The following is an 11,595-nucleotide window of genomic DNA, read 5'->3' on the forward strand; positions in this document are numbered from 1 at the left end:
TTTTTTCTCACTTAGCTAAACAATACTTAAACCACCTCAAAAAATAGAAGAGAAAAGTATCAAAATAAACCATGTTGCTACATTCTTTTTCAATCATAAACTATGTGGTTTGAAATTTTACAAACAGGTACCATATGTTTCCTTCCGTTAGCAAACACAGTTCAAACTGACTAACGGTGTTAAAAAAATCAAAAGTTAAAGAGCAAATAGTTATTTTTGTCTTTATATTTATTTATTTTATAAATTAATCCACTTATTATCTAATTATCACAAACAAACCCCAAAACAAAAACAAAAATTCAGACTCGCCATCTCTCTTCCTCTCCAATCCCTCTCTCATTCACATCTTCTCTCTGACATTAACATTTACAACTCAAACTTCTGAATCCCCCTTCAATTATCTCCAAAATTATCTAAACCCCCCCATTAATTATTGCTTTCAACATCGATTTCTAATTGGGGTTTCTCTCTCCTATTCTTACAAAATCCAAATTGCGTTCTTATCTCCCCCTTTTGGATTTGGGTACAAAGATTTGATTTTTTATATGTATTGTTGTTGATGTCCAAGTCTGAAAATCAGAAGCAGAAGAGAAGAAGCAGAGGAAGATGTGGGTGTGGTCGTGTGTATTTCAGAGAAGCAAAGAAGCTTCTAATCTCATATATTAAGAATAAAAAACACTTCTCCTCTACTTTTGATGATAATGATGGACTTTCTAGTAAGAAACCTATTCATAGTTGTTGCTTTTGTTTTAAGCAACCTTCAACTTTGGAATTGCAGGGGAAGCAAAGTCTGTCCGGAAGAGGAATATAGATCAACTGATCAAGACGGCCAGGATATAGAAGTGCAGGATCAATAATATCAGGCCTATTAGTCGCCCCAATAATGAACACGGTTTCCCCCAATAAAATTGCAAGGGAAGAAAAACCCAGAATTTCAATTCCCTCACCATTTAAAGAGAGAGACTCAAAAGAGTGAGGGATTAAAGAGGAAGAGAGAAAAGAGATGGTGAGTTTGATTTTTTATTTTTGTTTTGAGATTTGTTTCTGATAATTAGATAATAAATGGGTTAAATTATAAAATAAATAAATATAAAGACAAAAATAACTATTTGCCCTTTTACTTTTGATTTTTTTAACACCGTTAGTCAGTTTGGACTTTGTTTGCTCACAGAAGGTAACACATGGTACATGTTTGCAAATTTTTGAACCATATAGTTTATGATTTGAAAACGAGTGTAACCACATGATTTATTTTTATACTTTTCCCAAAATAAAAAGTTCAAGAATTAAATTTTCGTAGAATATCATTTCCATTAGCTCTACAATGAATGATTATTTGTCATTAGAGTGGTCATTTTGAGCAACGTTCAAAAAATGTTATTATGTTAGTAAAATGCAATGTTTGAAAGTTATAATCTTTGATTTTGAAATTTAAGAGCCTAGATGAAATTAAAAGAATAATTCAGGACCATAAATGTAATTTACATGTGGAGTTTGAGTTTATATGTTATATAAAATCTTAATGAACGCTAAACCATATTTTAGTCCCTAAATTATCCAAATTTAGGTGTTGTTTGATAAAACTGAAAATTAAATATTGAATTTTAAGTGTTGAATATTATAAGTGTTTGTGAATCAAATTTTTTTTATCTGTATGATGTGCACATATTAACCTTGCGTGCAGGTCCAATGAGGTGAGAATTTGTCTCGAAACGCTAAGTCGAAACCCTTTAGAATGTGAGTGAGCCTAAGCGAAATTGAGTAAAACTTAGTGAAGCTTAGTGACACTAATCAAAACTTAGCGAAACTAATGAAAAAGTGATTGAACCTAAGTGAAACTTAGTGAAATAAAGTGAAAAGTGAGCGAAATAAGTTGAACCCATGTGGAACTTAGTGAAACTAGGCGAAAGTGAGTGAAAAGGTGAAAAAGGCAAGGGAACATGAAATCTTATATAAGTTAAGGTTGATTGCATCCACCCATGGCATGATCGAGACCTCTTAAACGGACACAAAATAAAATATTTATAAAAGTCACGATCGAGACCACCCTTATCACGGGCGTGACTAGCAAATAAGTTAACAAAAAACCTAAATTCATATTTATATATTTTAGTATAGGTTTGGGAAAGGGAATTTTGTGCTTAGAAATGCATTGAGACCGAAGATAAAAAACATGCGTGCTTGCAACCGTCCCAAATGCTTCATTATAAAAATTGCAATACAAGTCGGATGATAATCACTTTAATCCTAGCTAGCTTGATGTTTTGCGTATAAATTTGCCTTAAAGAGATTTATCTTTTGGTTTAACTAATTTAAAAAGGTTATGTGGAAATGTATTCTATTTTCAAAGATCGTTTGAAGGATAAATTTAAAGATAATTTTTGCTCGGGACTAGCAAAAGCTTAAGTGTATGAGTGTGATAAGCCTACAATACACCTAAATTAGCATGCATAAATGTATTCAATTTTATGCAAAATATATATTAATTATATTATTTTGTTAAGTTTTTACGTTGGTATTTGTTACTTATGTGCAATGTGTTAATTATTTGGAAAAATCCAAATAGGAGCTAAAACGGAGCAAAAACAAGTAAGAAATCATGTTTCTAGTAAAAGACACGTACGAGATTCAGAAGCCGCGCCAAAGATTTTGAAATTAAAATAAAGAAGCGACACAGAGTTTCTGTCGCGACCGAGATTCCCTTAATGGGTCACACATAAGACTTGGAGCCCAAAAGAGAAACAGATGTTAATTAATTGATGGAAGCCCAACTGAGTCCACTAAGGCCCAGTACATAAAGGGAGCGATGTTATGTATATAAAATACATAAATAATTAATTTGATTTTTAACAATTCTAATTAGATTATGATTGTGAATTAAATTAATTAAAGGATAAATAAGTTAGGAGGTTTAATGCGATTAAATTGCTTCTATTATTATCCTGTCAAGTTATTATTATTATCTTTATATTTAGATATAATTATAGATAATAACTAATAAGAATTTTATTCCGAATTGAATTCTTATTCAGTAACCTAATTCTATCTAACTAGGGTTTAGATACAAGAGAGTATATATACCCCCCTTACATGAGAATTTCGGCCAACCCTAGCTAACCGAAGAGAGAGAATTTCGACAACCCCCAGTTGAGGACGAAATAATCCACCGCTTCCTCCCGTTTCAATTGATTATTAATCTCTTTCTCTTATCCTTGATCTTGTGTTGATTTATTAGAGGCAATCTACTTTGGTTGCTTTTATACGGTTGAGTTCTAATCATATTTTGAATTATGTTTTGTCTTGTGCTCGGGAACTCGGAGTAAGAGTTGTGGGCACTACGATTGCAACGGTAGATAGATCTTCAAAAGGTATTTCCTTCTATCCATCTTTATATGAAATAACGATTAACGGATCTTGGTTAATGGAAAAAGGTTAAAATTTTTATATTTCCGCTGCCAAACGTTAGCCTATTTTCCATCAGACTCTTCACCAACGGATACGACCCTTCAAACACACCTTTTGGAACATTATAAATAGATGAAGAAATTCAGAATTCATGTTGTTCAGTTGTTCTAATTTATGTTAGTTGTAGTTACACAAACTTGTTATAAAATCACAAGTTGTGTAAATAGTTTGAGATACAATATGTAGTTATTATAGTTGTCGTTTAGAGTTCGAGTATTGTTTGAAGACGAGTTTACACTCTGTAGAAGATCGATCATAGTCTCTATTTCGAGGATTCAGCGAGAAGAACTAGTGGGTGAAGCGCCCTAGGGTCTGACAATCCTACGAAGTTTGAGGAAATGATTGACAACCCGGAACTCAAATTAGTTAAAATGATATCCAAGCTTCTTCTTCTCTGTTAACTTGTGACGATTCACAATTCATTAATAAATTACCTTTTCAATACAATTTATTTCTACTATTGTTATTTTCGAGTCTGATCTAGTGATATTCTTAAAAGTAATAAACCAGTGTTTTCAATAAAAACCTTTTTACACAAATTACATTTCAATGGAAACTTTGTTGAACACTTAAAAGAATTAGGATTTATGTTTGGTTTGATCGATAGGTCGGCTTATCAAACATTGAACACTAATTGGATTAAGGTAGCAATCTATTCCGATCGTAGAAAGATTGTCTGCAGTTCAAAGCCCATAATTGAATTAATCGATAAATTGTTACATCTTAATAATCTGATCAAAGTTATAAGTTGCTTTCTTGCTCTGTGTAAACAAGTCTTGAATTCTATTTTAACCTAAACATAATTGCTATAAATTGCAATCTTAACTATAACCAAAATTAGGATTAGAAACCAATTTAAACCAAAAATTAGGATTAGAAACCAATTTAAACCATTTTAAACCATTAACGATTTCCTATAAACCTCGAGAAAACGAATGTAGTCAAGACAATAATTTCTAATCAAATTATCATACGTTCTCTGTGGGATCAATATCTTTTTATTACTACAAGCGAAACCGTGCACTTGCGGAATTCGCCCAACAATCAGTACCCCGAGATTTGAATTAATCATTCGTCACATATCGCATATGCAGTCACCATGTCTTGTTCACACCTAAAGGCGCACCATGCCCGATACATCCACATCTTGGATTTGTGGCCTACACCGTGAATTCAAATAGAACCCTAATCTCGTGGGTCATCATCACCTCCCGTTCGTGTCTCAAGACATACCAATGTATGTTGTCGCGTCATACGCAAGGCCCTTGTGTTTCTAAATTACATCGTTATACTATCCATGCCCCGAGTCCAAATTAACCTTTCACCCTGTAAGTTGTCATCACGACCTTCGTACTTCAAGACGTACCACATATGTCACCGCGTCGGGCACCTGTGTTCTAAAATTACGTCGCTACATAATTTGGTACCTTAGATCCAAGTCAATTGTTCAACATAAAGCCCGCACATTGTCATCATTCAAACCTAGAGACAAACCATGTACTTCGAAGTTGTGGTCAATACCCTGAGCTTCGAACCGAATCTTAACTTGTATGTTATTGTCATCACCCCCCTTCGTATGTCGAGGCATACCACATAGGTCACCACGGTGCCCACTCATATTCCAAAAATATATGGTTACACTGTTAGTACCTCAAGTTCAGATTGACCAATCCAACGCATGTTTCGTACGTAGTCATCGTGTCCTATCCGCACCTTAATAAGCACCCTAAATGTCGCCGCGTCACACCTAATAAATCCATATGTCAAAACATGTCGTTGTACTCACCTTTTAGCTAGTGGGTCATTATCACATCCCATTGGTACCCTCGACCGTACCTTGTATATCGTCACATCATGCACCCACATATCGAAAATAGGACATTGTACCAAGGTAACCCGCATGTCCTTAACCTTCTTGAGACACCCTCGTCGCATCTTAGGAACGACTGAACCAATGTAAGACATACCGTGTATGTCGCCATATTTCATAACACGTCGGTGTTTCAAAAAATGCGTTGTTGCGATAGCCCACGTTTCGAGTATGGGTTGACTTTCGATGTATACCCCGCGTGTCGCCACTGGTGTTCTAGTTATACGTCGAGTCTCGTCAAGGCATGCCACATATAACACCCCATCATGTATAATGTCAGTATTTTTTAAGAACATCGTTATGTTGTCGAGTTTGAGTCAAACCTTTGACACATACCCCACAGGTTACCGCCAGCGTCTCGCTAGCATCTCAAATATCGAGTTGGGCGTACTATCATCGAATTCAAGACAAACCCTTGGGCACATAACCTATATGTCACCACATGTGTCTTGCTTGCATCCTAAACGTCACATTATTCATGTTATTGAGTTCCTACCCAACCTTTGACACATTTTAAACATCATAAAAATCATGGCCTTTAATATTGGGTAAGATATCTTACATAATTACTGTTTATTTGTAGTCATTATTGTACATCCTTGTACTAACCAAAATATCATTCAAAGATCATTAAAAGCTCTATGAACATCCTAAAAGCATGTTCAATAACATAATTTTTTTTATCTTGAATGTTAGTTAAAATGAAGCCGAAAACAAATTGCAAACCTCAATCAACAACCTAGTATGATATGTAGATTTGTATAAATTCATGTTCTCATTCAAAATCAATACTTGCACTCTCCTTGTAGTTAGCTCAGGACTTGAACGTTTGTTTATCCTATCCGGTAATACATTTACTCATAATAGTCTATTAAAGACCCAAAAATAAGATTAGAGAATTGATCATCTATAAAAGTGCATTTAAGGTGATTTATCGAAATAAAAACTATTGTATAATTTCTTGATCTGAAAACTATTGTATATTCATAATGAAGCATTCCTTATTTTTTTTATAGCTAACATGCAATTTGAATTTTTTTTTTAATTAATAACATATTAAAAAACTCATAGTAAACTTAATAACATCCTTTTTGGATGATCACACCCAAATCATTTTCAATTGCCCGAGCTTCATGTGTCACATTGATATCAAATGATAGGATAACCTTAAATGGATAAGTTTTTATAAAGTTCCCAGCATACATGCCTAATACATGATTTATATCATCACAAGCATATTATACTTGTTGTGCATACTGTGCATGAAAATTTAACGAAGATCCATCCTAGTAGAGAAAAAATCTACTCAAATATAACATGGTTGATTCAACTTTCATCATTTGTTAGATATATCATATTTTCTAGCATAATAATATACATGATATTCATAACACGTCACAAGGGTAGTAAACTTCAAATTTCTTTGATTAAAATGGAACAAGAAAGGGGAAAAAACTTATCTTGTTTGTCATAATCAATTTGGTAACTCAACCAAACGATTTCCTAAGCTCTGACTCATATGGTTTGCCAAAATAGATCATGCCTCTTCCAGGAAGGTGGATGGATACATATTATATATATCAACTACTTGCACTGCCGCTATAAGAAACTAGAGTTGTAGTTGTATGCGCCGCAAAATCCCTAATGGGAGGTGATACCTCTGTTGACTCTTTTGTATTGTTCATTGTGAAACTCTATACAATCAAGATTTGAAATCTCTTATTATTAGAGTCCACGCTCACCGCACCATTTTGATAACTACACTTCTTCTTTGACAACCACACTTCTTCTAGGAACGAATCTACTAGAGATTCTATCACTGAGACGCCGTTGGCTTCAGCCATGGGCAATCCAATGATAGAATCAGAAATATGATAGGAGTCTTAATTGAGCTTTAATTATTATTAATTCTCCATTAATATGCATGAATCATGTATTAATTGTCATTAATCATTCTTCTAGAAAGAATAATGGGTTGTCATTATTCATATTAATCGTCATTATCCCTCATTCTAGAAGGAATAATAGTTGATGACATCATTTATAAATATGAAATTTATTAGTTTAAAAAATGTGACGTAAATGAAATGAAGAGGATTCTCACCTTAAGCCACTTTCTTCAACTCACTTAAATACTTTTCATATTCCATCAACTTGTTCCGTTAATTTTGGTGCTCTCCAATTTCAACATGTGCTCTCCTAATTTGATTGAATAATTAATCAACTGATGAATGGTTAATTATTATAATTAACCCAAAATTCAAAATAAAAAGTTAATTAGTTTAATTCAATTATTTAATTAAATAAAAAAAGTAATTAATAAAATATGGATGTAATTTATAGATTTTATAAAATTTATTATAAATATGTTGATTAGATATATAATTAAAGGCAGTTTCATATTTTTATATTGAAAAAAGTAAATGTAAGGAATAAAAAGTTGCCAATCAAAGCGTTAGTTTATTTACTAATGTTGTCGATTATTAGAATTGAGGAAGAGATAGTAATCAAAATCAAAGGAAAGGGTTCAAGACAATAAAAGCATATTTTTATTGGGTGACATCATTTGAATGGTTTAAAGGAATAATGAATGAGGTATAGCTGAAATGGACGAGGGAGTTTAAAGGAATAATGAATGAGGTAACTGAAATGGAGGACGGAGGAGTTATTGAGCTTCATCACTACCGCACAAGTGTGAATGGAGAAGGCAAATCAAGATTTGCTTTGACTAGTATAGTTGAAGGGGCAAAATGTCTTTAATATAAAGTAGTATAAGCTGATAAAAATATACTACTAGGATTTAATGAAATGAAGATGGTTCCCTCGGGTGGAGTGAATTAGATTAGGTAGTTCATATGGCATGAATGAGTACAGCTCATTTCACATGACACTGCTTTGATTTGCTACCTTTCTTAATCTTCTTCTTCCTCTTTTTAATTTTAAAATAAAAAAGCAACCAAATCTCATCAACATTGTCCCTATGCTATCTTTCTATCATCAATAACAGAATCTCCCGAAAAGAAAAAGAAAAAGAAAAAGAGAAGTGAGAGCTACAAAGCCACTACACTTGCTACTTCCCCCAATCTGCAAGTTTGACAGAGAAATGGGTAATATATGGTCTCTCATCATCTTATTATTACTCTCACTGGGTTGGGGTTGGGTTAATGGAGAAGACCCTTATAGATTTTATTCATGGAACGTCTCTTACGCTCATCTTTACCCGCTTGGGGTTAACCAACAGGTATTATTACATCTCTTCTCTTCTCTCTTCTCTTTCAACACCTATTACTTTCATCTCATTTTCTCTCACATCGCATCACAGGTTATTTTAATTAACGGCCAATTTCCAGGGCCACAGCTTCAAGCAGTCACCAACGATAACTTGATTATCAATGTTTTCAATACCTTGGATCAACCTTTCCTCATTTCTTGGTCTGTTTTCTTTTATTCAATTACATTGTTTGCCCTAATTCATCAACAGATCTGTTTTCATCTTCTCCAAACACTTCAGGAATGGTGTGCAGCAGAGAAGAAACTCATGGCAAGATGGAGTCTATGGCACAAACTGTCCCATTCCACCTGGACACAACTTCACTTATGTGCTTCAAGTCAAAGACCAGATAGGTAGCTACTTCTATTTCCCTTCCCTTGCCATGCACAAAGCTGCCGGAGGCTATGGTGGCATCAAAATCTCTAGCCGTTCTGTTATTCCTCTACCATTCCCTCCTCCAGCTGATGACTACACTATCCTAGCCGGTGATTGGTTCAACAAGAATCACACTGTATGTATGTATGTTTGTTTATCCAACAAATTGCTGCTGCTGCTGCTTCCTCTGCTGACTTTGCATTGGTTTTCACAGGATTTGAGAGCAATTTTAGATGGTGGAAGTGATCTTCCCTTCCCTGATGGGCTGCTTATCAACGGTCGTGGTTCAAATGGCTACACATTTACGGTGGATCAAGGTGATCATTTCTGCTCAATTCTGTTCTGTTCTGTTCTGATGCTGCGATATGATACGTAACTTGTTGAATGTTTGACAGGCAAGACTTACAGGTTTAGAATATCTAATGTCGGGATTACTACATCCTTGAATTTTAGAATTCAAGGGCATAAACTGTTGCTGGTAGAGATTGAAGGAACTCACACACTACAAAACAGTTATGATTCCCTTGACGTCCATTTGGGGCAATCTTATTCTGTTTTGGTTACAGCTGATCAACCACCACAAGATTACTACATCGTGGTTTCAACAAGATTTACATCCCAACTTCTCACAACAACTTCCACTCTTCGTTACAGTAATTCAGCTGCAAGTGTTTCAGGTCCTCCTCCTTCTGGCCCTACTATTCAGATTGACTGGTCTCTGGAGCAAGCACGATCTCTGAGGCGAAATCTGTCAGCAAGTGGACCAAGACCAAACCCTCAAGGGTCATACCATTATGGAATGATCAACACAACCAAGACAATAAGATTGCAAAACTCCAGTCCGGTGATAAATGGGAAGCAGAGGTATGGTGTAAATAGTGTGTCCTTCATCCAACCTGATACTCCCCTTAAACTTGCTGATCACTTCAACATCCCTGGAGTTTTCTCCCTGGGAAGCATCCCTGACACACCAACGGGTGGGGATGCTTCCCTCCAAACATCAGTGATGGCTGCTGATTTCAGAGGTTTTGCTGAGATTGTTTTTGAGAATCCGGAAGATAGCTTGCAGTCATGGCACATTGATGGCCATAACTTGTTTGTTGTAGGGTATGTATTTTAATTGGAAATGTATATTTATATTATGATGCTTTTGCCTGTTGTATCATATGAGTTTGTGTAATGGCCCGGCAGGATGGATGGTGGGCTATGGTCACCAGCGAGCAGATCAAGTTATAATTTGAGAGATACAATTTCTCGTTGCACTGTTCAGGTAAGATATCCATTTTTTAAGAAGCTGAAAACTGCATTAGTTATGCTTTATAAATAGGGTAGGGCTGGTTGTCTTATTGGTTTTTGTTGTATAAACAGGTGTATCCCAAGTCATGGAGTGCAGTGTACATGCCATTAGATAATGTGGGAATGTGGAATGTAAGGTCAGAGAATTGGGCTCATCAATATTTGGGCCAACAATTTTATCTTCGTGTATATTCGCCAGCAAATTCATGGAGAGACGAGTATCCAATTCCATCTAATGCTATTCTTTGTGGTCGGGCAGCTGCTCCTCGGATTTGAAATCTAACCGGAGTGTTTTTGTTCTAAAAATTTAAAGCTTCATGACCAAAGGGTGCTTAACTTCCCTCTTCACCCTCTAGATTCGGCCCTCCTGTCTAAGATTACATTAAATTAAATTTGGTAGAATATGTCAGGAAAGGTTGACATGTATGGTATTAGCATTATAACATTTTTCAGTAGGACCTCAGTATTCTAGAATGTTACCATATGCTTGCACAATTTGTTTCTTTATTTCTTGCTCTTAACCACGTTCTTGCACTCATGTATTGCTCAGCAAATTGCCCCTTAGATGGAAGTAATAATGAGAAATTTTCATATAAATTCATTTTAAGAAACTATGTATAATTATGTCAAGTGGTTGAGAGTTTACCTATGACTAGGGAGGTCATGGGTTCGAATCACATCCGGGTCTGGTGGGGATTTTTCTTTTTCTTTAATGTAAGCGCATTGCGCAAAATTATATAAAAAAAAAATGTCAAGTAATGATTTTGAACTATGTCAAACTAGTAAAATTAGTACTTTTAATATATTTTAAAAATTAGAATTATAAATTAGAAGTCCATAATATATTTTTTAGGGTTTATGATTTATGAATTGAGGTTTCAAATTTTTAAATTATGGTGCAAAATCATAATATATAGAAAATAATGACATATTAAGAATTAAATTTGATGATATAACTTAGTTGTAATTTTGTACTTAATTATAATATTCATATATTTGACCCAATAATAATAGGGTTTACTTCATGTAGTCGTACAAGGTTTAATTCTATCAATCTACATTTCGATGTAGGTCATGCATTTTGAAGCTCTTCAACACTTATGTTTAGGGATGTAAACAGAGTAGGGTGGGCGAGACGGGGATTGTATTCCTTATCTCTGTTTCCCACCTATTGAGAATTTCCCGTCCTTGTTTCCGAAATTTAAATTCAGAGATTTTTGTCCTTATCCCCATGGTGATTCCAATTTCCCATTTTATTATATTTTTTAAAGGAAAAGTATAAAAATAAGGTTTACTTTAGCCGATTTGCAAATATAAT

The 11,595-nt window shown here is 34.5% G+C and overlaps 1 protein-coding gene across 2 annotated transcripts; it reads left to right on the forward strand.

The window, feature by feature from the left end:
* The first annotated feature begins 8,122 nt into the window (after window positions 1–8,122).
* Window positions 8,123–10,735, forward strand: LOC136230759 (L-ascorbate oxidase homolog). Of its 2 annotated transcripts, XM_066019927.1 has the most exons (7): window positions 8,123–8,576; window positions 8,658–8,767; window positions 8,847–9,117; window positions 9,196–9,298; window positions 9,377–10,088; window positions 10,173–10,251; window positions 10,350–10,735. In XM_066019927.1, the coding sequence occupies exons 1-7, from the start codon at window positions 8,439–8,441 to the stop codon at window positions 10,551–10,553; spliced, it is 1,617 nt and encodes a 538-aa protein (XP_065875999.1). In that variant the 5' UTR covers window positions 8,123–8,438; the 3' UTR covers window positions 10,554–10,735. The 2 variants fall into 2 exon arrangements, with proteins under 2 accessions (XP_065875999.1, XP_065876000.1); XM_066019928.1 differs by lacking the exon at window positions 8,658–8,767 and having other exon boundaries at window positions 8,817–9,117.
* Window positions 10,736–11,595: the final 860 nt, after the last annotated feature.

This window comes from Euphorbia lathyris, chromosome 5, assembly GCF_963576675.1.
Source record: "Euphorbia lathyris chromosome 5, ddEupLath1.1, whole genome shotgun sequence".
NCBI lineage: Eukaryota > Viridiplantae > Streptophyta > Magnoliopsida > Malpighiales > Euphorbiaceae > Euphorbia > Euphorbia lathyris.